This window comes from Neurospora tetraspora, assembly GCF_033439725.1.
Source record: "Neurospora tetraspora strain CBS 560.94 chromosome Unknown B0H65scaffold_4, whole genome shotgun sequence".
Lineage (NCBI taxonomy): Eukaryota > Fungi > Ascomycota > Sordariomycetes > Sordariales > Sordariaceae > Neurospora > Neurospora tetraspora.
In genome coordinates this window covers 2,350,498-2,375,394 of record NW_026944386.1, presented here as the reverse complement: position 1 = coordinate 2,375,394, position 24,897 = coordinate 2,350,498, and the positions used below count along the sequence as shown (strand labels likewise).

The 24,897-nt window shown below is 44.7% G+C and overlaps 8 protein-coding genes across 8 annotated transcripts; 4 read left to right on the top strand and 4 right to left on the bottom strand.

The window, feature by feature from the left end:
- Positions 1–206: 206 nt before the first annotated feature.
- Positions 207–720, bottom strand: B0H65DRAFT_508888 (uncharacterized protein; the record flags this gene model as incomplete). Its single annotated transcript, XM_062828265.1, has 2 exons — positions 207–629; positions 703–720. The coding sequence occupies 2 exons, from the start codon at positions 718–720 to the stop codon at positions 207–209; spliced, it is 441 nt and encodes a 146-aa protein (XP_062681733.1).
- A 1,648-nt stretch (positions 721–2,368) lies between these two features.
- On the top strand, positions 2,369–2,857 carry B0H65DRAFT_427299 (uncharacterized protein; the record flags this gene model as incomplete). The annotated part of the gene is made up of 2 exons (XM_062824679.1): positions 2,369–2,521; positions 2,600–2,857. The coding sequence occupies 2 exons, from the start codon at positions 2,369–2,371 to the stop codon at positions 2,855–2,857; spliced, it is 411 nt and encodes a 136-aa protein (XP_062681732.1).
- A 5,627-nt stretch (positions 2,858–8,484) lies between these two features.
- B0H65DRAFT_442543 (uncharacterized protein) lies at positions 8,485–10,539 on the top strand (the record flags this gene model as incomplete). Its single annotated transcript, XM_062825581.1, has 10 exons — positions 8,485–8,577; positions 8,734–8,745; positions 8,906–8,930; positions 8,970–8,982; positions 9,036–9,057; positions 9,295–9,357; positions 9,567–9,579; positions 9,685–9,714; positions 9,924–9,966; positions 10,221–10,539. The coding sequence occupies 10 exons, from the start codon at positions 8,485–8,487 to the stop codon at positions 10,537–10,539; spliced, it is 633 nt and encodes a 210-aa protein (XP_062681731.1).
- Positions 10,540–11,114: 575 nt separating this feature from the next.
- On the bottom strand, positions 11,115–11,660 carry B0H65DRAFT_426452 (uncharacterized protein; the record flags this gene model as incomplete). The annotated part of the gene is made up of 2 exons (XM_062824633.1): positions 11,115–11,298; positions 11,347–11,660. The coding sequence occupies 2 exons, from the start codon at positions 11,658–11,660 to the stop codon at positions 11,115–11,117; spliced, it is 498 nt and encodes a 165-aa protein (XP_062681730.1).
- A 3,750-nt stretch (positions 11,661–15,410) lies between these two features.
- Positions 15,411–16,701, top strand: B0H65DRAFT_539474 (uncharacterized protein; the record flags this gene model as incomplete). Its single annotated transcript, XM_062829120.1, has 2 exons — positions 15,411–16,122; positions 16,606–16,701. The coding sequence occupies exons 1-2, from the start codon at positions 15,538–15,540 to the stop codon at positions 16,699–16,701; spliced, it is 681 nt and encodes a 226-aa protein (XP_062681729.1). The 5' UTR covers positions 15,411–15,537.
- Positions 16,702–17,317: 616 nt separating this feature from the next.
- On the bottom strand, positions 17,318–19,255 carry B0H65DRAFT_425497 (uncharacterized protein; the record flags this gene model as incomplete). Its single annotated transcript, XM_062824582.1, has 2 exons — positions 17,318–18,032; positions 18,396–19,255. Coding segments are annotated over 2 exons (1,575 nt in total), but the record flags the coding sequence as incomplete, so codon positions are not given.
- Positions 19,256–20,242: 987 nt separating this feature from the next.
- B0H65DRAFT_465537 (uncharacterized protein) lies at positions 20,243–23,125 on the top strand. Its single transcript, XM_062826815.1, has one exon. It carries the CDS (start codon positions 20,483–20,485, stop codon positions 22,931–22,933), a length of 2,451 nt encoding a protein of 816 aa, XP_062681727.1. The 5' UTR covers positions 20,243–20,482; the 3' UTR covers positions 22,934–23,125.
- Positions 23,126–23,878: 753 nt separating this feature from the next.
- B0H65DRAFT_573817 (uncharacterized protein) lies at positions 23,879–24,678 on the bottom strand (the record flags this gene model as incomplete). The annotated part of the gene is made up of 3 exons (XM_062830562.1): positions 23,879–24,175; positions 24,251–24,374; positions 24,497–24,678. The coding sequence occupies 3 exons, from the start codon at positions 24,676–24,678 to the stop codon at positions 24,008–24,010; spliced, it is 474 nt and encodes a 157-aa protein (XP_062681726.1). The 3' UTR covers positions 23,879–24,007.
- Positions 24,679–24,897: the final 219 nt, after the last annotated feature.

The window sequence follows — 24,897 nt, the reverse complement described above, 5'->3', positions numbered from 1 at the left end:
GCCGCGCCGAGCCTCCAGAGCCACACGAGCTACCTCCAAGACCTGCGTGTTACTGACTTTGAACGGCTACGCCGGTGCGCCAAGGCCAGGCAACCAGCAGTACGAGCTGGGTCACTGGATTAACATCGCACGACTGTGGCCTGTCTGCAAGGCTTGCAAGTGACTGGCATGAACATTTCATAATGACGAAAAGCAAAAGGCACCATCTAAGCTTTCGATCCCCCCTCGTCTGCCGACTTGCCTGGAACACAGGTTGTGACTCCACGCTTTGCCATCTCCTCGTTCCGTGCCAGAATTCTGGCTTTCTCCTCCTCCGTAAACTTCTTCGGAACATTCTCCGCATCGGGGTGGAACATGTCCCAACGGGACACGTTGCGGCCGTCGGCGGTGCGTAGTCTCTCGGGAAGCGGCAGACCATCGTAGTATTCTCTAATCTGGGCTGGGTTGAGGCCAACTGCGTCGAGAACATTACGTTCGGCGTCAAAAGTACGGAGCACGCCGTCGTAGCCCAACCCACTTATGCCCTGTCCGTCTGGATCCCTCTTCATCGATCTTCTGATGTCGCTCAGAGACTTGTCGTCGCCTACAGGCTGTCGGTCTGTGGCGGCTTGGGGCGTAGTCGGGGGGTTCTGCAGTTGATTAACATGATAGTCAGCATAAGGTATATATACTGACAATTAAGAGAGTTTGAGGAGTACTTGCCGCCGGTTTGTCCGCCATATTGCCAGCGAGTTGATACAAGTGATAACGGCGCGGCTTGAATGTTTCGAGCAAGAATTACGTTTTCCAAATGCGTGGTAATGTGATGGGGTAGCTAAAGGGGAGTATACGAGCTTGTGAAGCATGTAGTGATAGCAGAAGTGGTCGGATTAGAAGTAACTAGGTAGGCGCCGGAGGTGCGGGCGGTGCAGCGCGCAGATGAGAGTAGAGGAAAGTTGGAGCGTCGAAAGGTCGTGCTGATTATGATGATAATGATACTATAAATGAGTAAATGCTTTCGGTTCGAGGGTTTCCCGCGGATGACTCGAGTAGGGCGTGGCGGGAGACACGGGGACAGCACCAGCCGCAGCGGTAACGACCTCGACCAGCAGGCAAAGCGAGGGGTTGACGGAGTGGGGCGAGACGAACGAGGAGGAGAGACCCGGGAGTGTGTGGTGGCACTGGTGTGTTGGTTGGCAGCCCCCGGAACTGATCCCAATTGGACCGCGTTCACTAAGGACTCGTTGTAACCTGTTGCCAATTGGCTCGGGGAGTCGGCGCTGTAGGCTGAATCCTACACGTGTAACGTCCCTACAGCCGGATAGTGGTTCTTTGATAGGCAAACTGTTGGCAGGCTCTTAACAGAGTTGATTAGCAGCTACCCCGATAATCGCCAGTTGTACCGGTGAAGCTCGTCATCAGTTTATCTACAGTCTATTAACTACCTGTTAACATCCTGTTGATGGTCTGTCACCGTCTGTTGTCTCCGTCTGGGCTAAGAGTCTCCGAATGAACCGCGGTGCCGCCGTATGGGTGCGACCCGGCAATGGACGGTAGTCGAATTAGAACGCGAACCATTCCGTTCTCGTGACCATCTCGCGTGTGACACTACCGTGACTATGCTACGTAACAGTTTCCAAGTATAGACACTTTGAGCGCTACCAGGGACCCTGGTCAAATGTGGTATGTTAAGAGTGAATCAGACAGTCGGCCCGTGCCATCAGTTTGGGGGCCAGTTTTGCTCCAACCAGCATCTAGAATATGAGTATCCACCATTTCTTAAGGCGAGGTAGGCACGGCCATCCTTCCCAAAAGTTTCACTGTTTGGCCCGTTGGTCCTCATGTATGTACGTCGAACAAGCAATCCGAATGGTCACACTAATGCGATTGGTAGAAAAACCATGAATCACGAGGATCGTTGCGCTGTGCCGTACAGACGCGGACCAACGTCCAGTTGCCTTATCAAAGCCAATCAAGAAAACCATGGATCCCTGGGGTCGTCAACGCTGTGCCGTACGAGACGCAGCCACTCCCCCAATGAAGCCGGACTATCGCATTCCTGAAGGAAGTCTTGCCTGGTTCAGTCCCTGCTCCAACATCCTCCTTTCATCATGTTGACCCACGTTGCCTTAACAGGGACTCATCATTCAGCAGCCAACAACCCCCAATGAAGCCGGAATACCGCCGTGTACCGTGGAACCGTGCCGCCCGACGACAAGGCACAGATGGCAAGGTCCGGACGGAATCACGATGAATTGGTCAGGATAAGTAGAGCAGCCTTCTCCTGCTCGCTGAACGACCAGAGAACAGAGCCATCAAGCCGATTAATCCTCAACGCTCACACTTTCTTCTACACCCTGCCCAAGATAGCAATATTCTATTGCCCAACATGCAAGCCAACCTGTTCAAACTCCTCGCCATCGCTGCCGCGTTTTCGGCGGTACACTCTGCCCCGGTAGAGACTGCCGAGGTCACCAAGGCACAGGTCAACGGAACGCAGGTCAACGAAACTCAGACCAATGACAGTTACAGGGTTGCTGGAGTACGTGCTCTGCCCCGGCGTTCGCAAAAAAACTCATATAATGCTTTCTATCGCTTCTCCGAAAGACTAACACCAAAGCTCCATCTTCTCAGGTCGAGCAAACCTGCTATAAGAGGGACCTTCCTCATATCAGCAAAAGAGGGAAGGAGGGAGATATTTTCAAGCGGGCTTGCAGGGATTTTACCTGCTGGCACGACGATCAGTGCAAATCTTGGGGATGTACTGAGTGCGTTCTGTACTTTGACATCTGCGGCGACTCATGGACGGCCTGCCGTTAGCGTATGGTCGAAGGATTCGTCGCCATGGAGGAGAAGCATGGACATGGGCATGGCATAATCCGCGGTACAATCCCCGATCAGTCAAACAGCTATGCCACATGGAAATTGAAAGCTTGTGCATTGTGCTACATCAAACAAATTCTGGCCGACCTAGGACCCCCGGGCCCCGGCCGGGCAAGAGGAAAAGAGAAAACATAGTGGAGGAAGCTATAAAACGTACTAAATTAGAATCCTAAGTATATAGAATACAAATAAGAATGCTGTCTCCATCTCTCCCACCGAGATATCTCCTCCTGGAACGACGATGCCACATCTCGCTCTCTACAAGCGTGCTCTGATCCAAAGTATAATCGACTGTAAACTAAAGGTGACACGGATCCAAAAGATGACGACTCAGTAGAAATAGTCGGCTGTACTGCCCGCGCGATCCCCGCATCCGATCAAACCTGCTTCACTTCGGAACTACAACGGCACCACCAAACGGCAATCCCGCTTTGTTGGGGCGGCCTCACGCCACAAATAGGTTGACTCGGGGATTCGCGACATTGCGATGTTCACGTTGAAGAATCTTCCTGTAGCTCGCTACCTTCGCCCTTCTCAAAAGAACTAGAACTGGAAGTGATACACACTATTGCGTCATAGACTCTAAACATTCAAGGCATCCGTTCTAGATCCAAGAAAATTTTCACCTGTTGGTGATATCCAATACATATGACACCGTGAGATATACAGTATCGTCAAGTTATCCTTGTATAACTGGGCTATCGCTTTGAGATGCTATGTTTCTTCCAACCGTATACTATCCAATTATTTTACAACAGACCCACTTTCTCTGGGGTGCATTAAGCTAAATTAGCGTTCCGTTCCCTCGGGACACTTGAACTAAGCGGCTAGTAATTCTGCGAACGCAGCACCAATTATCACCCCCCACGACAGTATTATGTTCTTGCTGGTCAAACACTCCTTCAACGCAGAGAATATTACTTATCGGTCCAAGAGGCCATTGGTGATAGCTTCCATCAGCGGCCGGGCCTAACTTGGGAGAGCGGTGCTAGTGGGAAAGGTTATTCATACGTAGGCACAAGAGAAAAGTTGGGACAGGTTCCCGTTCCGGGCTGAGAAATGGCGTTTGCCCGTTCCCCCCCCGCATCCCCCCAATCAATCAATCCTTTGAGAGGTGCGGAAATGTAGCCGATAGTGATTGTGGGGAGCTTATGTTTCTAGATATAGTGGTCAGAACCCTAACCCTAGAGCTGGCTGAGCCAGCTCTAGGGTTAGGGTTCCTCAACCGCAACGAAGAAAAGGATGTTATCCCACAAAACAAGCATGCCGGGCTTGATAACAACCGGTGACCCACACTTCACCTCCCTCTTCTTCTTCTTCTTTTTATTCTCTTTTTGCACTCCTCCCTCGCACCACCCCGCCGACCGCGACGCGAATGATCGCGACGACGATGAACCGTCCCCAACACAACTATTATCCTCCCTAGGGTCAGTGCTTGATAGTACCGGTGCCGTCTTACTTCTTGAAGCCGGTAAGGGTTATCAAAGGAAATGGGTAAGGAGGAGGTCATGGCATACACAGTAAAATACAAGAGCGGGAGAGAGACGCGAATTGAACCGGCGGGACTTTGATGCGGAGAAGATGAGAGTACAATATCCAATATCTATGTAATATATACAAATCGATTACCCTGCAGACCTTCGTATACCTCCCTCCCTTTCGTTTAACGTCGCCTTCCCTTATAGTATTGAAGTATACGTAATATTTATAATAGCAGTATTAAGTAAGTTTAAAAGACAATTTAAAAAATATCTATTTGCTATATATCACCACTCATGTAAACACTTATATATTTTATGGATTTTATGTATTCTATAGATTAAAAATTATTTCGAAACTCGTATTATATATTCGGATACCTCTTCATTCCAATAGTTGGAGATTTCTTATATTCAGTTTACTCTTCAGTTTCCTTATTTCTTCCTCAGCATCATTCAATCTTTTTTCAATTGTAGTCTTGAATTCGTTATGCTTGGTATTGGTTATGTACTGACTTCCTAAACCACGTAACCCCTTTTCACGAATGGGTTTTGTGGGTGGTCTAACCATAGATCGGCGATAATAAGCGTCAATATCTTTTGACGCATCTTCGAGGACGAAGAGGTTCCCCGTCCTCTGCCTGAGGACTTTGCCATGCGCGGCCTTCTGTGGGTTGAGAAGTATTTCCCCAGCGACTGGTTCTCGGAAGACAAGATCATCGACGATGAGAAGTATTTTGAATTGGCTTTCCTCTTCGATGAAAGAATCACACGGGTTCTGTACTTGGGCTACAGGATTGCCATGGAAGGAGAGGGCAGATGGCTTCAATATGATGCAGAGACCCATCGATTCGGCGTCAACGAGCAGTCTAAGCTGGAGTCGCAAAATTGCAAAGGTGTTGGATTTGGAGTTTAGTTGACTCAATTTCGCTCTTAAGCGCCTCCATTTTGAAACGGCTGGAATTAAGAACGGAAGAAAGGACGATGGTTGTATGTAGTGGGAAGATGCGGAGATGGTGTTGACGTGAAAAGAGTGAAGCAAAGAATTTAGTGACAAGGGTGCCAAGCCTTTTTGTCGTTTCGGGAGAAGGCGCAAGGGCAATATTGAGCCAATAGGGAGATAATAATATATACACGTGTAGAGACCAGTACATCCAACTGTCTATAGAAGTATTAAAACTGTTTCGGATGCACGATTTGTCTTTCTTTTCTTATTCGGTTAACTAATTATTTCTTCGCCTAATAACGCCTTATAAACTGAGGTCATAACTGTCGCTGTGGATCGCAGAATCTAGTGTGTGATCTCAAAGTGCCGTGATCGGTCTAGCGCTAATATAATTCTTTTCGGCAAGTCTTTCGTATATTGTAGGCGTTACGATCTTCACTTCTTCAATCCGGCGCTTAAGGCTACAAACGCCACCTCTCCTATCAAGTTTATACTTATACGATAACTAAAAGCACATTCGATTCGTCATAGGATAGAAAGTTTATAAAAACATTAGTTGCCTCGAATAAAAAGAGATTTTAAATAGACAAACATTAGTGATTAATACTTATATCTATTAATCGAACTCTTATCTGTACAAACTACATTACTTATTTTAAATCTCTTCATAAAAACTTACGTATTATCCATGCCTTCTGAGTCCTACCGTGCAACTATCTTTTTCCACGAAGAAATATTAGATTTCATTTACCTCGCTATTCATCCTACCAAACTATCCTCAAACCTCTACAATGCCTTTTCTATCGTTACTAGCTATGAGGTAAACCGGGGTATAGGTTATAAGCCCGGGTTTACTACAGTAGCCCTTCCTGATCCAAAGCCAGAATACGAAGAATATATTTATTCAACTGGCTACGACAACGAACACAAGGAGAAGGTTCTTCACTGCCTTCTTTACCCCGAACAACCTCATTGTCTTACTACCTACAAACATCAGGTGGCGGTTTACAAGCTAGAATTGGCTTTAGAACCGGATTCTTACCCTAATCTTCTCGAGGATTTATGTGTAAATTCTCGTTTTAGTAACCGGTTCTTCGCCGAATTCGACATCAACGAACACGAGCCCGACGTTTACCAAACTTTTTGTCATACCCTTGGCTTCTTTTACGACCTTAATTGGTACGAAGAATCAGAACAACTATTCGAATATTTTTCAGTTAGCGAAAGCCAATTGAATATCGACTTAGTTAATAGGTTATTCAGTACCTTATTTACTAGGTTAGAGAACTGGGAAAGACTTGATAGTATTGAAGGTTTCGATAGTCTTAGAAAGTCTTCTGGGTACTTATAGCACTGGTAAGTTTATGAAGGGTCGACCGCAAATATATTCTACTACCCCCAAAGCCTTGTAATACTAACATTCTTTCAGCCATCGCTATAGGTCTTTGTCTTGGAGCATTGGGGAAACATTTCGATCGAAGCTTAAAGACAAATTACAAAGCCGGTTGGCATTATGCCGGCTAATTTACACGAGGATGGAATGAGGAAGGCCGGTTTGGTAAATATTGTGACAACACGATTCTGGGCACAGACAGGGCTGGGCCAAAAGAAGTCGATATGAATAAATCAATAAAGCTAAAGAGTAGAAAAGAGGAGGTGGCCGAAGGCCGGCGAACGAGGTGCGCCTTAAAATAGGGTGCCCGAGTTCTGCCGGGCCTGACCACCCAAAAGCCGCCTTAGATGCAGCCAGCCACGACGCCAGTGCCATGACAAATATTATGAAAAAGGATTACCTCGTAAGTGATATTAATCTTTTACATCTTCTTTACGAAACTCCTCCTAGCTTTGATTCGAAAAGCTCACTATTCATTCCTCCAGGTTCGTTGTACGTATATTTTTAGTTGTTATATAGCTTGTCTCTTACGTCAATCGCGAATTTGGGTATAAGTTGTTATTATAATTTATTAGTTGTGTCTTTTTAAATTGATTGATTTATATATTTTAAATATTCTATATATTAATTTTCTTTTAGTTTTATACAATACTTAAATTGACTACTCTTATAATATCATATCCTGGCTAATTTTGGTTATCATAGTTCCCTGTGTTTCTACTACCTTTTGCAAGTTGTTGATTATTCTTTCGGTGTTAGCTTTATATTCATTAAACTCGGTAGCTGTTATATATTCGCCATTTCCTCCGCCATTTGCCTGGTCATTTTCCTGGCCATTTTCCTGTAAATTAATTATTTCTTGAGGTATGGATTTTATAGGGGGGGTAATGTTACAGTTCGTATAATAATCGCTAATCTCTTTTGACGCAAGTGGTTTACCTTTGAATATAGTCCATCCACTCTGTGTCGTTATTAATTCCCTACCACCCTGCTTAAAAAAAATCCATTGGCTCGGAGTTCGCCCGATAGTGGTTCTGTTATACATACGTGAGGTCAGGTTTAGTTTTGATGTGATATCCTGAGCTATGAATAAAATCCTCGCGTCACCTTTGCCTCTTAAAGATTTACCGTCCACTGTTACACCCGCTCCAATGTCATCCTTCCAAAGGCCGCAATAGGAGTGAGAAACCGCATATGCTTGAAGATTAGTTTCTTGATTTTTTATAGTAATAATGACGAGATTAGGTTTGGGTGGACGTAGTATAATTCGAGCCTATGTTAATTCGTTGGTTTCAGGATGCTTTATATATATATATAGATTATTACTATATTTTACGCGTTGATTTTGGCGGGGGTTTTGGATATTTATCGTATCGAAAACCTCCCAATTTTCGGATATGTAGTTTGTTAGCGCCTCCTGGTTCGTTTGATTTCCTCTTGTTGCGGTATTAGACCCAGGGTCTTGGTTGTTATCTTCAACGTCGATATTTATGATAGATTGCGTTCCTTGGGTAGTATGTCCTTGTTGGTTTTCCGCTCCTTGGGTTATATATGCTTGCTCTCCTTCCGGTCCATCATCTAATTCCTGCATTTCAATATCCTCATCCTCTTCTTCTCTACATACTTGGTTTCTATGTGCATAACAGAAAAAAAGCGGGTCAGTATTATCAATAGCCCCATTAAAGTCTTTGTCCTTTCTATTTGGATTTAAACAATCTCCTTTTGCTGTTCTTCCTTAGCATTTTCTATTGGGAGGTAATATTTTTTTTGCTACGGTAGGAAGCCCTGGCTGTAGGCCTGGGGAAATGTCAGTATTTTGCGACCTAGTTGCGGTTGCCATCGTTGTCTTTCCGTCTGTTAAGGATGACAATGATGAATTTAATTTTATACTGGCTCAAGTACTATTTATATTCGTATAGCTGTAAAATACAATTTTGGATACCCAAAATCGTTTCTCGGTACCGCTTGCTAAAATCGATTTTTGAATACCTGAAACTCTTTCCACTTACCTAAATCCTAATCCATTTATTTACTACTCTATCTACTATAATTAGCTCCAATCTATCGTATGTATTATAATTAGTTCAAATCTACTATCGTATCTACTAAAAATAATTCCAATCCATCGTATCTACTGACACTACTAGTATGTCTACTATGGTGTTCTTAATATAGATATGATACTTCTAGGTCTACTAGTATGTCTACTAGATGGTCTTAATTTAGATTTCGTCTACTGGTAAGTCTACTGGTAAGTCTACTGGTAATTTTTAGAATGGTCTTAATTTAGATTTCGTCTACTAGTAAGTCTACTGGTAAGTTTTGGAATGGTCTTAATTTAGATTTCGTCTACTAGTAAATCTACTGGTGATCTACTGGTAAGTTCCACTTTTTTTTTTTTGACGTCTAGTAATATATATCTCTAGTTTCCTTCATTGCAAGTTATTAAACGCGGTAGAAATCAACAAAATGCGCCCTCCAACGCCTAGACCATCCAAAGACGTTATTGGAAGTTATTATAATAAAGCCCAACCGCTGTATAAATATACTTATAAATACGATATAGTAAGACGCTACAATATATTTAATTTAACATATATTAACATCAATTACAGGTTGAATATCAATCTCCCTTTGGAAATCATCAAATCGAAACAGTGTATACTAAATCCTATAGAGTATGTTGTATTCTTTATTTTAAAGGTTACATTATTAATTATTGTTAGTATTCTAATCCTCCTCGTTTTCCTCCTTATGATGTTGCCGAAAGGATTAAGGAACAAAACAATCTTATTGCGGCAAGGAAACCTATAAAAAAAGTGCGGTTTGCTCTTGAACAAACTAACTTGGATGAGAAATTTAAAGAGCTCCGGATATAGTTTGATAGCTTAACAGAAGTTGTAAGTATACAAACGTGTTATATTTGCTAGTAAAATACCTAATGCGCTGGGTGTAGTAATAAAGAGTTAGAAATGTAATTTTGCTATATTTTATCATGTTTCTAGATCCTAGAAAGGCTGCATATGCTCTATATCGTAATGATTGATTATTACTACCACTTTTATGACTAATAATTGCCACTCGCCCCTTAAATTTAACTTCTTGTCCCGTTTAGTATACTAGCTTACACTTGTGCTAAAATTAGAAACGTTAGCGCGAGTACTTCGATACAATTGAAAGACAAGGAATAGGGCTAAAAGAAAAATTAAGGCTTTTTTTTTTTTTACGTATTTCTATTCGTTAGGCCTAAATCGCCTCTTATCAGAAAAGCGAGGAGGCAACCTAAGGTAAGACGCGTAAGTGGCAAAGATTAGGGATTCACAATGATACAAAAAGAGAAGAGAAATATCTAATACCGAGTATATATATCTATATATTGCTTTTCATTTTCTCCTATCACTTTCTTACTTCCTCCCCTAATATCTTTTGTACATTTTATCAACAACCCGACATCATTTTTCAGCATGTCAATTATTTGCCAAGCTCGAGACTCTTATCAACGCCCTCTAGAAGGATTATATGTTACTCTTGACCTACTTAGATCGCCGTATACATCCTACTTCGGCTTCACCAACGCTAATGGCTATATTACGGAATGGCGTCATCTGGGCTCCGAAGATGACACCGATCAAGATCCCGAAGATGACACCAATCTGGAGTCCGAAGGTGACGCAAAAAATATTTGGCGCATGGTTTATTTTGTGGATGCCTCCAAGTCCGATGACAATAGTTGTCCTATCAAAAATCCCTATGCAGGCTTTTCAATTTTGCCTATAGCCGATTACTCCGTTGAGATCATTGTATATGGCGTGCTTTTAGGACGGTCGCGTGCAGATAAACGTAAATATGTTCTTTCTTAAATAAATCAATGTAACGCTAACACAATTTAGGAGGTAAACCAGAAATTGATAACTATCACGGGCGACAACGACGTTAGGGGTTATGTAGGATATAAGTGGTTGTATGAAGAGAGCAAGAGAGAGTGCGAGATGGCCAGGCTGGTATCACGTGCAGTTGCACGTGCCTGTCATGTGCGTGCGAAATGCGCGCTCATGACAAGTGCTGAATCACATGTGCCAACCGCGACAGCACATCGCGACAAGGCACGGGCTAGTCCCGTGACAACAACGAGGAGGAATAACAAACTATAAGTCGTAGAGCATTTGAAATTCAATTATCTTCAGGTCTACGACTTTTCATATACTGAGCTAGATCGTCTTTCTTTTGTATGGAGCGGAAGGAAGAGCAAGAAGGAAAGAGAACTACTATAGTATGTCAAGGGAGTTAATAATAACAATGTATTATTAATAGTATTTTATTTGAAAACTGCCTGTCTACATCTTTCTAATATTCTACCTACCATCAAGTTATATTTTGGCATATAACCCTAAAAAGAAGCTTTGTTTCGCTCTTAAATAGAACGAGCTGGTGTAATTTAGTGGGAAATCCTTCTAAGAAACCAGAACTCATATATAATAGATATTAAGATCGTAGAAACCAGAGTTGAAGATACTAAGCTAATTGTGTATATCGCCGTCTTAGACCAGTGTCCATTATGTGAAATATAGACTCCAATTAGGATAGTAGCTAATCCGCTTAAGGAATTCAATACTAAAGGACTTACAAAATTAGCTATAGAAGAAATAGATGTCAAGTTAAGTACTTACTACAATAAGCGATGTAATAGCCAAATATAATTATAATGGTACCGGAGCCATAAGGCTCCTATTATACTCGCTGCAATTACGCAAAATATTATTGAAAATACAAGGAGTACAATATTGCTCGCAGTAAAAGACTTAACTATGTTTCCTGTACGAGTTTGAGATTGAATACTTTGTAGAGAAGTAAATGTACCTGGTAAAAATATAAATCCTGCAAGGAATAGCCAGGTAGAGATTGCTGCCATAATATTCCATTGCATTGGAATATTGTTCGATTCGATTACCATAAGGTTGTACGACGTATAGGTATACTTCATTTTGTAACGGCGGTGGCAGACAATCTGGGTGCAATCCGTGACAATTTTGAATCATATTGAGAGTACTGAAATGTTAAATATCTTGAGATAACTATATCCTCATTTCTGATTTTAACAAAACTGTTACCAATTATCCAGTTCCTAAACACCACAAATAAATTTCAATAAATACAAAACTAACATCATAACTAGTCTAAGTTCTACCCTAATCTTAGTTTTTTATCCTTAATCGTAATTGTTTCCGTCCCGTTCTTCCAACAATTTGGATTATTGGAAAAGGTACAGATGTTTCCATTCCAAATAATCTCAAAGCCAGATCTGGATATTGAATTCCTTAATGGTATAAGAGCCACGAAGGGCCGAATTTGAATTTGCACTCCAGGGGGCACCAATAGAAAATAGAAGGTCGTATGCGGACCAAAGGACGAGAAAGAATTAGCAGGGTAATTTGGCAAGGCAATTTATTATTTGAAGTTTTATAGAAAAGATGTAGAGATTTGTTCGATCTCTTCTACAATGGTTTTCGGCGTTCGTTACGTCACATCTCTTTATATATTACCAAAATTCTCCTTATTATTTAGCTTATTGGTAGGTCGTATTCTTAGCTAGCTTTAAAATCCTTGAAAATGCATTTAGTGTGTTTGTTGCCTATCCTTATGTTCGTCTTCAAGCGGTTGAAATTCCTCCACCAACGGATCGTAAACAAATCTTGAAGAGTTTTCTTCGTTCGGATTATCAAGGTTTGCTTGGCACTCTTGAGCTGATAAAGCGAGCTCTTCGATGTACGTATATTGTGGTGGTGGACATTCTGTTGATATTGGCCCATTGTATGGTATCTTGTTCAATTAGCTGATATTCTAAACTGGATTTCAAGATTCTTACCAAATGTTGCAATGCTAGGATTTGTGCTCTTGCCTCTGCGACTTCGGTAGAGAGCATACGTAATTGAGTTTGTAATAATTGACAGTACGCTTCGACCGCGACCCTCCTTTCGATTTCTACAACGAGTAATTGTTCGGAAAGAGGTGCTTGGGACGTCATATTGTAAAGACAAATAATTACTACGATCCTTATTGTCTTTCTTCATCTATCCTACTGATATTTATAGGCCACCTGTTTTCTTAAACGCTTGACCCTATCCATCTCTTTATTTGTTATTGGACTAAGCACGAATCGTCCTAAGCGCCAGCGTCTAAATTCTATTTTCACATGGACCAATATTGAGTCAATGTTTCCAAGACAAATGTTTGGTTTATTTTAAGCGCCCAAAATAGTACGTAGATACATTTAACTACACCCTATCGTAATAATATTAAATTAAAAGAATCTTCCTATAGGTTGCTACCTTCGCCCTTCTCAAAAGAACTAGAACTAGAAGTGATACACACTATTGAGTTATAGACTTCTAAACATCCAAGGTATCCGTTCTAGATTCAAGAAAATTTTCACCTGTTGGTGATATCTAATACATATAACACCGTGAGATATACAGTATCGTCAAGTCATCCTTGTATAACTAGGCTATCGCTTTGAGATGCTATGTTTCTTCCAACCGTATACTATCCAATTATTCTACAACAGACCCACTTTCTCTGGGGTGCACCAAACTAAATTAGCGTTCCGTTCCCTCGGGACACTTGAACTAAGCGGCTAGTAATTCTGCGAACGCAGCACCAATGATCACTCCAGCATGCGGAAGATTTTTTACCGCCCTTGCAAAAACTGGTTGTGATGAGACTGTTGGCATGCTTGATGGTTCATTGGATAAAGATAAGGAGGTTTGCCACAGGTGTGATGCGAGCGCTGTACTCGAAATCTCTATAGTACTTGGTAAAGAGGGGTAACAATCGGATGTTGACATAAGAGCTGAGATTGCGTGAGTTCTAGATGGGATTAACGTAAACGAGCTATTCCAGAGGTGGGAGACGAGTGTTGTAACCGGAAGTTTAGTATTGTTTAATGAGACAGAGTCGTTCGGTGGAGAGGGAATTGTTGTAATAGTTGAGGTTATGCTTGTTTTACACAAAGTGGATACTGACGAAACAGTCGTCGGTTGGCTTGATCCCAGGTTATCTATCGTAGATGTTTTAGAAGATAAACCTAGGGAGCTACGGGTAGTACCTAATGTAGATGACTCTATGGTATCCGATAAAACATTAAGACAGCGAACAGTCCCATTTTGAACGGGTATGGTTTTCATAGCGTCACCAGTTGTAACCTCAGCTAGATGACAGTTTTCAATAGATGCGCCACATTGCCTAACTTAGGTTAGTTTATGTTAAAGGGATCGAAAACTTGAGAGAAATACCAAAAGACAAGCGCATCGCCACTTGGAAGAGTTGGTACAATGAATTCAAATACTGATAGTTGCGGGCAATTGGGATATTCGAAAGGGATTACGTATTCGACGTCGGCAGTAATTATAGTAGCGTCGCATAGCGACTTTGCATTTCCACTTTCAAAAGTTAGCTAAATACTTTACTAGGAGCTTTTGCGTTGAATTTACATAGCACGAATAGGGAATCCAGGGGTTAATTGTAATGGAGGATCTACAATACAAAGGCTATTTATAGAAGCGCCAACAGCGACGTAAAAGAAGAGAAATTGCCACAGCATATTGATTGGATAGAACATAGTAATTGTAATGAGAGGGGTTGAAGAAGAAACCAAGTATACAGCATAAATCAAAAGAGAGAAGGGGTATATATAGTCGTCTTTGACGATAGAAGCTGGTTTTTAGATTTAAACTTTATGTTTTACTCATTATATTGGCCCATTCTATCTTCTCTCCATACGAACACTAGCACTATGGATAACCCTGTAGATCTACAAATGTTCGAGGATTTAAATCCTGAAGCTTTCTTATTTCCTCCACCACCACAATCAACGCGGTTGCCAACACTGTTTGATCCAACTGATTCGGCGTGTCCACATTGCAAAAGGTATTTCTTCCTACTATATTATATTATCTTTACTCAATTAACAAACATAGACATGACCAAGATGCCCAACTTCAGATTTTAACATTAGAATTAATTAGAAGCGCAAGAATCGAACGTCTTTTGGACAGAATGAATAGGGATCAGGAAAGAGATAAACGGTTGGAGGTTCTTAAAAACGACATAATGAGAATCTCTAAGATATCCGAAACGGCATTGGAATCCATAAATACCGTAGCTTCTAGATTGGAGAGCCTTTCTGTCAACGTTACAGAGCTTTTAAAAAAAACAGCGTAAATTAATAGACGATGAGTCTAAATAAACGCCTCCCATCATTACCAAAGACAAACATAAATCGTAAGAAAAAAGATGAAATAATTTATACACATTTACTAGAACAAGAAAATCAAAAACTTAAACTTCAAAATCAAAGGTTATTACACCAGCTGAATCAGTTAGAGTCGTCTTATTTACTACCACGCCGGAATCTTGCACGGGAATTAAAACAGCGTGACGAAATGGTTACAAATATCGCAACGACAATTATTGGCGCATTCCGACAATATCAAACTATAGTAACCACGAATCCACCGTCTGGTCGTATCTCTGCTGACGATTCAGAAGAGATAAAAATCGGACTAAAACAAGAAGACGCTTGAATTCTTAGCGCGGTAACAAAAGGATCGAATGATGGTCATGGCAGAATTGAATTGCAAATTTCGAATGTAGCGAAAAGGAAACTAGACTTTAAAAGGTGATATATTCCATAGGTGGCGAAAATAGGGGATAGCCAACTGATAATCCAAAGATAGAATACCACCTCCTATCAGCAACCATATACGTATATATACCCGTAACCATCCTCTATTATCCACCTTCAACTACTCAAGCTATCCGGTCTTTTTATTCCTTCTACGACCACTTCTTTATTCTTCAACATGTCTATCACTTGCCAAGTCCGAGACTCTACCAACAGACCGCTAAAGGGAGTTTATGCTACTCTTAAACTCGTCGAACCGCTACATCCAACCGACATATATTCCGGCCAGACCGATGATAATGGTGATATTAGAGATTGGCGTCTCATGAAAGACGAAGACGACGAAAACAAACAAGGAACCCCCATCTGGGGTATGCCAGGGAGCACTTGGCACATTGTTGTCTGTGTGGAATCCCATAAATTGCCTGGCAACATTTATCCCATCAACAAACCTCACCCGCACTTCTCGGTCATGGCTTCAGCATATCACAGCGTTAACCTCCGCGTATCTAGCATGGCATACAAAATACGCCACGGACACGGGATTGTGGAGAGGCGATCCCCTACACCTTATCCTACTCTGGAATATCCTCAACCACGCCGCATATACCCTACGGCCATGGTGGATTTGCCAGAAGCGCTCCCGGATTTGGACGACACAGTTAGTTCGATTATGACTCCAGATTCTGATGGAGCCAGCTCGGATTCCTTCACGCCCGACTTCTCCACGCCCAACTTTTTGGGACCCGACTTTTCGGCTCCGGTTAATCCCATGCTACCTTTGATCCGGTCCCCGTCCCCTACTCCCCCTACCAGTTCATCTAACCCCCCGCCTATCCGCCTTACCTCTTCAGACTTTATTTCTCTTCTTGAAGAGAGTCTAAATGATGCTGAAGGGCTGAAGAGTCCTAAAGTCCCAAACAAAGTCTCTTGCAAACGGAAGAGGGATACCCTTAAGAAGGATACCTTCGATGAAGCAGTAGTGATACCTCGGAGGTCTGAAAGGTTGATAAGGAAGGCTCGGAAATAGTAGGAGAAAGAAGGTGTAGAATACTAGTTTGGAAAATCATTTCTTTGTTTTTGTGGTAAACTATACTTAGCTGGCTAAAGGCTAACGATAAAAACTACCGGAAAACTCATATTATACGAATATAGTCGAATTTCTTACTTACATGCAACCAAACTTATAAATTATTTATAATATAAAAAAGTTTATATAGTGTATAAATATTTCCTTTAATATTAGAAAATCATTACAACTAAGTTAAACTACTTTGGGGCGTTGCCTGCCACCCTCACTGATTTTCAGCGAGACATTAGTTTTAGTCACGTGCCACAGTGATAGCAGACTACCCACACTGACCAAGCGGTTAAGGAACCCTAACCCTAGAGCTGTCTCAGACAGCTCTAGGGTTAGGGTTCTGACCGCCATATTTAGAAACATAGCTCCCCACAATCACTATCTGCTACATTTCCGCACCTCTCGAAGGATTGATTGATTAAAGAGATGCGAGAAAAGAACGAGCAAACGCCATTTTTCAGCCCGGAACAGGAACCTGTCCCAACTTTTCTCTTGTGCCTACGTATGAAACGAGTTAGAAGGGGAATATTCAACACCTTATGGAGCACCCGACACTTCAATAAACGGACTATCGGCTTCCGAAGCGAACGTCCGAGTTGTCGGAGTTGGATTTTATTCTACTAGAAGGCGACCACAACCAAGCACATCCTTAGCATCTTTTCATTACGCGATTCTACAGATCAATTGCGTTCACGATGGTGTTTATGGCACCTATCGTACAAGATTTGCAGGGTTGATTTACGTGTTCGGGATCCGAGTCCCACTATCTGTACTACAGCGGACTTGATTAAGAACAAAAACTAGCAGAAAAAATAATAATACAGCCGCGGTTGATACTGCTTATTTTGAACGTAATGTCCAGCCTTATAAGACTACCTTATATACCATCCTCGGGCTGAATGGGTGTCAGAAACTTAATGAGGTCTTCGTAGGGTAGGTTTTGCAGTTCGCCAAGCTGTCTCCTTTGGAACAATCTTTCCTTGAACTCTCCTTCACCCCAAACAGAAAGTAGAAACTCATTGCCCACCTCACTTAACAACATTAGGCTTTTATACCGAGCAATGGTGGCACGGAAGGTCTCGAGGCCTTTGTTCGAAAACCTCTTCAAAGCTGTTAATGTGAACCCACTACCAAACCCAAGGGGTAAAAAGCAGAGAAGCCCATCGTATCCTTCTACCATCCTCATGATCTTCCGAGCCTGACATATTTCCGCCGTGAATGCCTTCCGCGCTGCAGGAGTGTCTTCGATGCCACGACCTGCTAACACAGCTGACATACAACTTCCGCTTATTCGATGTCGATGTTGATTTTCTTTTATGACTTTGGAAAGCCGAAAACTGGCTGACATGCCCAAAACGGTGTACAAAATACTGAGATTTTGTGCTTTTCGTCGTAGATGATCGTAGTGCCTAGCAGTTGACAACCCGTCCGTAGGCTTTTTCGAGGCGAACGAGCTTTTCAATGTATCGTCCGCACTGTCCCAAGCGTATACGATTGACATAAATCGCAAGATCGCACCCTTGTCTATCGTTAGGTTTGCGAGTTGACGACCTGATTCGATATCGGTATCGGCATTAGTATCCTTCGTGTTGCTGTCAACTTTGATTTGGGCATCACCGCAACCGACACTGATAGCGGCGTCAGTGTCATTGTCGCTATTCTGATTGCCATTCTCGTTGTTGCCATGCTCTTGGTACTTGTCTTGCCCTTTGTCCTGCTCCTCATCCTGCTCCTCGTCCTGCTCCTCATTCTGCTCCTCGTCCTGCTCCTCATTCTGCTCCTCGTCCTGCTCCTCGTCCTGCTCCTCGTCCTGCTCCTCGTCCTGCTCCTCATCCTGCTCCTCGTCCTGCTCCTCGTCCTGCTCCTCGTCCTCCTCCTTGTCCTGCTCTTCGTTTTCTTCATAGTCCCTCCCTTTAGTATCGTTATTACCGACAACATTGCTAATATTTCGAGACTGACCAAAATTCTGCCTTTTGCTGTGTAGTAGAAGGGTGGAGTTTGATTTCCGTTTCTTGGTGGGGGACCCATGGGAAAGCTTTTTGAGGTTGCCATGGGACAGACTGTACAACCCGTCTTCTGGACAAACAATCCATCCACGTGGAATTGCCTCTTCACTAGGCAAAGTGAAATTGGTTGCTATAGCAAGAGACGGGGTTTGATTGATAACTGCGTGATATTGTCGTGGTCGTGTTATAACCAGGTCGCCGGGGCCAGCGCGAATAATATCGAACTTGATTCCTTCTTCGAGTAGCCTCTTCGGACTTACCATGATATTCAGATGCCGTACAGACTGGTCGCATTTGTGGAGCGCCCATTTGGTCGCAAGCATCCTTTCAAATTTGGTAGTATCATTCGGGTCGATCATTATCCAGAGCTTCCACCCAAAAATATTGAGGTTATAGGAGCGCAATTGGGCATCCTCACAGTGGAAAGCGGTCCCTGAGCCACGCTCGCCCATATGCATGTACAAGGTATTGATTCCAGGGAGGTCGCCGAGTATCGAAAGTGCGCCGGATGTGAAGAGCGAAGCAAGTGGTGTTCTAGACGTTTTAAAAGACCCGACGTAGTAGGGTATGGTGTTTTGAGGAGGAGATTCAACAATGTTCTGAAGGAATTGCTTGGCCTCGTCATCTGTGAGCGGGTTGAGGTCGAAATCGAAATTGATGGAAGTCATTGTTGTCGAGTGAGAAAGGTATAGCCGTGAAAACCCGTCATCGTCCCGATCGTGTTGGACCGCGAATTGATCATGATCCGGCAATGGTAGAGCTCGTTTAGCAAGATCTTTCCAATCAATACCCAAGTCTGCGATGGACACGCAGACTTTCCCACGGAAATGGGGATCTGTTTCGAGTTTGTGTAGGTTGGTGATGAGATTGAGCCCGAGGTTGTCTTCGTGAACGGTTGGAGGGTGTTGGGTCCGATGCTGTTAAGTTTTGGGATAGGAGGAGGACTGGCGGTATTGGTTGAGTATGGTATCGATGGTGGGGATGGTGGGGATGTTGAGGATGTTGAGGATGTGGTTGTTAATTCGTTGAGCTTGTTGTCGATGCGATTCAATACCTCAAGAACTTGTTGGATGGCGCTAGAGATGACGTTGGTTTGGGTGGAGGAAGAAGAGGGAGTGGATTTTTGCAAATTGGTTTCAGCAAAATTGCAAAGGTGTTGGATTTGGAGTTTGATTGATTCAATTTCGCTCTTAAGCGCCTCCATTTTGAAACGGCTGGAATTAAGAACGGAAGAAGGACGATGGTTGTATGTAGTGGGAAGATGCGGAGATGGTGTTGACGTGAAAAGAGTGAGCAAAGAATTTAGCGACAAGGCTTGACAAACCTGCAACTGTCGCTCCTACCAGTAATATCAAACGCCGCCGCTGAGTGGGTAGATCCGACCGTCCCATTCAGGCACCAGGATGTGGGGCAGCTCTTATTGATTGGCTCAGAGCTGCATACGGGGAAGCTGGTTAGGGCTGCGAAACAGGAAGATGCCTGCAGAGTGGGCGGCGTTCGACGAGCCAACCACAGCTCTAAAGATCCGAAGCCGGCAGCCTGCATATCGCACTCAGCAGGCGGTTGGCAACACAGAGCCAAAATCTCACTCGGTCTCTAGAGGAGTTGTTATGAAATTTAAGTGGCTGGCTGTCTTCAAGTCTACTGGTCCGAATCTGACGTCCAGGGTACATAGGAATGTGATCCGCACACCCATAGGTTCATCCGTATGTAGGCCCCACTCTTCTCTGAATCTGGGTCGTCACCTGGCCACCCCATCCACTCTTTCGTTTGTGACCCACTCTTTGAGTCACGTGCGTTATGGAGCCTTCGAACACTCCGTGCAAGGCTCCCTTGTATTCTTGTCTTCTCCTCTTCAAACTACTTTTGGCGAATGCAGTTATCATCCCATTTTACTTTCTCCAACCAAGCCGCCAATCAATCATTTTCCTAACCTATTGTTCCCAAAGTCTCAACCGTCCGTCAATCTGACAGTTGACCACGTGATAAGACTAGCCCTTCCATAGCCGCGTCTCAAGAACATCATCACCATCGCCATGACGGATCGACCTCAGTCAGAGATCATCCGAGAACATCCCATCGGCACAGGCCTAGATGCCTTCCGTGCTTCGTTCGAATCAGTCTGTAAAGACAGGGGCATCTCCTGTCCTACGCCAGACGCGCTCAGTCAGCTGGGCCCACAAGGTGTCAAAGGTGAGGGAGACAGGCCCACGTTGCCGAGATGCCCATCTAACCACTGTTTAGATTTGCGGGGTCTTGCGTTTAGTCTTCTGGACACACTCCAAACCCTCCCTATTACCCGTCTTCTACGTTCGAATACGGGCAGTGGCACCCTTCGAATCGATCTGTTGAGACGCCTACCCGCCCTCGACTCCGACGACGTGAACAACTTCCACTCGGACCAATTCGAACCGCTTTTCAATGCAGTCCTCACCAACAAGCCCGACGATGAGATCTGGCGCCAAGTTTACTGTGCCCTTACCGAAGCCACCCCGCCTCCCCGACCGACAGCATCTTACTTTCGTCAAACTCCGCGGTCTATCAACACGAGCAGCTTCGCAAACTCCTCCGAGTATCGCAAGCATGTGGACATGGTCCTCAAGGATGAGCTCGGCGCTATGTACGTCGACCTTCCTGACTTCCATGACATCTTTTTCGGTCGGGTGGCGGGTCTTAAGACAGCATCAGAGGCCGTCTTCAACAAGTGCACGGAAGGCAGCGAACCACTCTTCCGTAATGGTTGGTGCGGGTGGCCGACAGATGCGAACCAGAACCGTGTCCTGGACTGGTTTGCAGAACTGAGCGAGAAACTGGCAATGTTTGCAGAAGAGTACAATCCGAATCAGACACCGACGCCTCGACGAAGGCTGCTGGTACAACCCAACAAACGGATCCTCGGCTCGATAGCGGAACGCAAATTGGATGTCGGCTTCGTGGATGACTCAAAGGCTGGAAAGGATACGCAATGGCGCTGGTCGCATGTCCTCGTACCGGGCGAGCTGAAGAGCAATCCTTCTGCCGATATAGCGTCAAACGCATGGCTCGATCTCGGGAAATACGCGAGGGAAGTGTTCGCTGCTCAAGACACACAGGACAGTCGACGCTTCGTCTTGGGATTTACCATCTGTGGATCATTCATGAGGATATGGGAGTTTGATCGGCTCGGGGCCATCGCATCCAAACAGTTCGATATCAACAGGGAGGGCTTACAGTTCGTATCAACGGTCCTCGCGTTTCTCTGGATGAGCGAGGAGGAGCTTGGGTTCGATCCATCCATCATAAAGGAGGATGACAAGCGGTTCGTCCAGATCAAGAGGAATGACTCAACAGAGCGTCTCATCATTGATAAAGTGATGCTACGCGCACGTTGTATATCCGGCCGGGCAACGACCTGCTGGAAGGCCCATCCCGAGGGAGACCCGCAGACGCCACTAGTCATCAAGGATTCCTGGCAGTACCCTGAGCGCGACGAGGAAGGGGAGCTGCTGCGAGACGCGACCGATAAAGGGGTAGTGAACGTAGCTCGATACTATCACCACGAGACGGTCCAGGTGCGCGGAGCCGATGACGATATCCGAAGCAACGTTCGGGGAGGAATGGATGTTAGTACGGCGAAGAACTACAGGCCGGAACGCTCGACGCCGCCGACCAGGACGGTTACGGCCAGTGCCTCGCGGAAAGGCCGCAGTACTAGCATGGCTGGCAAGAAACGGTCATCTAGCCAAACCGACGCCGCTTTACCCTCCAGCAAGCGATCCTGTACGACCCAGGCTAGCAGTGATGCGCTGCCAAATCGGGTACGTCGGCGAGTCATTGTTCGCGACTATGGCCGACCCATCTATAAGGCAAGCTCCCGAGCAGCCCTACTTGCTGCGTTGAAAGGCTGCATTGACGGACACGAGTCCCTATGGAGAAAGGCCGGCCTCCTTCACAGAGACATCTCCATCAACAACCTCATGATCAATGAGGACGACAACAACCCTTCCTGGCCTTCGTTCTTAATCGACCTAGACCTTGCTGTCAGAAAGGAACGAGAAGGTGCCTCCGGAGCAAAGGGCATGACCGGCACCAGGGCGTTCATGGCAATTGGGGTCCTTCTGGGCGAACAACATTCCTTCATGCACGATCTCGAATCATTCTTTTGGGTCCTGTTCTGGATCTGCGTCCACTACAACGGGCCAAACGACAGCGACAGCATGGTTGTTGACGAGTTTGAGCAGTGGAATTATACCAGCCCGGTAACGTTGGCAAAGTTGAAGAAGGCGACAGTTGATGATGAAGGAGATTTCATCGAATCGGCAGAAGAAAACTTCACGCCATACTACCGGCCGTTGATACCTTGGGTCAACAAACTACGGAGAGAAGTATTTCCGAACGGTGGGAGGTGGAAAAAAGAGGACGAGGGATTGTATGATCGGATGAGGGGGATTCTTGAGAAAGCTCGAGAGGATCCAAAGGTATTACGGAGAGATAGCTCTACGAATTAGTGTAATTAGTAGAGAGAATTATATAGTGATTTGCGTGTACGGTTTCCAGCTCCTCCCTATTTGCCCAGTTCAACCAAAATGCCGATTGGAGTACCATACAAACAGCCAAGTCATTCTACGCCGTAACTTTTGGATTGGTTCTATTAGATGTGGGCTGCCCGTGGTTGCCTTGTTGCGTAGGGTTCATTGACGTTGGTTCCGTATCCGTCCATTTCTAACCCATCAAAACCACTACGCTCGTGTTGTAGCCGTACGTCATAGTCGAAGTGGTATAGATAATGTACCATTATATGGACAAGTCGAGGATCATCATCTGGGAGGTCAATCTTTCCTTCTTGTGCCTCCTAAATATAATGTTAGTTTAGTGTCGTTGCTAGTATATGGACTGTCACTAGCCTTGAAACTTCCGCGGCAAGCTGCAGAGAAGAACTCGGACTGCGTGCATACGATGGCCCTATGCACATGGTATTCCCTTCCTCCGCAGGATATCACGAGGTCTGAGTACTCCCCGCTGGAGTAGAGCCTATTCGGAGGCTATTGTCAATACTTGCAAGTTCCGAAGACGGAGGAACGACGAGAGCGAGATGATCATACCCTTTTAGAGAACTTATTAGGCCTTTAGAGGGATCATCTCCGGCCGTACCGCGGGCTGTCACAAGAAGACTCTTGCATAGCGAGGGCTCCCCTCCCTTCCTCTTCCTATCTCTTCCTATCTCTTCCTATGTCTTCCTATCTCTTCCTATGTCTTCCTATCTCTTCCTACCTCTTTCTATCTCTTATACCACTTTTTCTTATTCAACTGGGTTTTTACGGTCTAGTAGATCTAGGGAGCACCTGCAGGCAAGGCGGCCAGCGGGACCGGCGAGCTGAGCAAATCACGCAGAGCGACTGGCAAGTCTGTTATGCAAGTGACACGCAGCCGATCGAAGGCCGGGTTTTGACGTCTGATGCCCACGGGCGAAGTATTTGATACTTAGGTACATATAGAATATACGTCTTGCTTTCTCTATTTCCATGCAAGAAACTGATTCTGAGTACTACCAGACATCTTCAGAAAACGTCGTTTTGACATCCTCAGAGACGGCACCCGGACTTCCTATTGTCGAGATTGAGGTTCGATAGTGCCTCATCCGTCTCTTCGATATCCTCGATGAGTTCGTTCTCGCTGCTTAACCTCTCCAGCTCCTCCTGGAGAAGCGCTATGAGGCGTCCAGATGCCCTGTTCATTGCCCTGTTCAGGATCTAGAGGAAATCAGTGTTAGACGGGTGTGACTGTCATGGACTTTCAACTGCTTATTCGGGGACGCATGTTCCTACCTTACCAAAATCGCGTCCATCACCTGGTGCCGACTGTGTCTCTCCTTGGATTTCCTTGCCATCCGTCATCTGGAATCTTTTCTCTTCTTCCTGGAGCTTTCGGGAGCAGAGCCGGGAGCAGGTGCTGGGTTATCTGTTAGCTTATTGCTACCGAAGTCCGAGGTCTCAGGTCACTGGAGGAGGGTCCACCACATACCCTCTCTGGGACAGTTCCTGCAGCACATGTGATTGCAGGTCTGGATGTACTGCCACTTGTTGGTAAGGGCATTTCTCTCCCATCGCGGGCTCGGCAGCATGCCGCCACACCACCCGGTTGTATTTGGGGAGCCGCATTGGCAGCATGTCCAGTTGCCGTTGGTGTTCTTGAAGTCACAGTTCTGCAAGGGACAACCGGCGTTTGAGGGCTGTTCTTTGGCCATGGGCCGCATGAGTGTCCGGCGGGATGTCCGTGGCACATCTTGATGGTATATGGAGGAACGGTGATGTCTTGGTGATGTTTGTGTTGAGGTTGTTCTGATGTTGCCACTCGGGATGTGCAAGGTACGTTTTCACTCGGAAGGTAAGGTAGAGTATATTGAGTGTAGTTCCCGCGTTTAGATATACCCCAGTTGAATGAGAACAAGCGGCAACTATTTGTAGATTGTGGA

Excerpts from the sequence above, each read along its gene's own strand:
- B0H65DRAFT_465537 (XM_062826815.1), top strand. The coding sequence starts at position 20,483 with ATGACGGATCGACCTCAGTCAGAGATCATCCGAGAACATCCCATCGGC.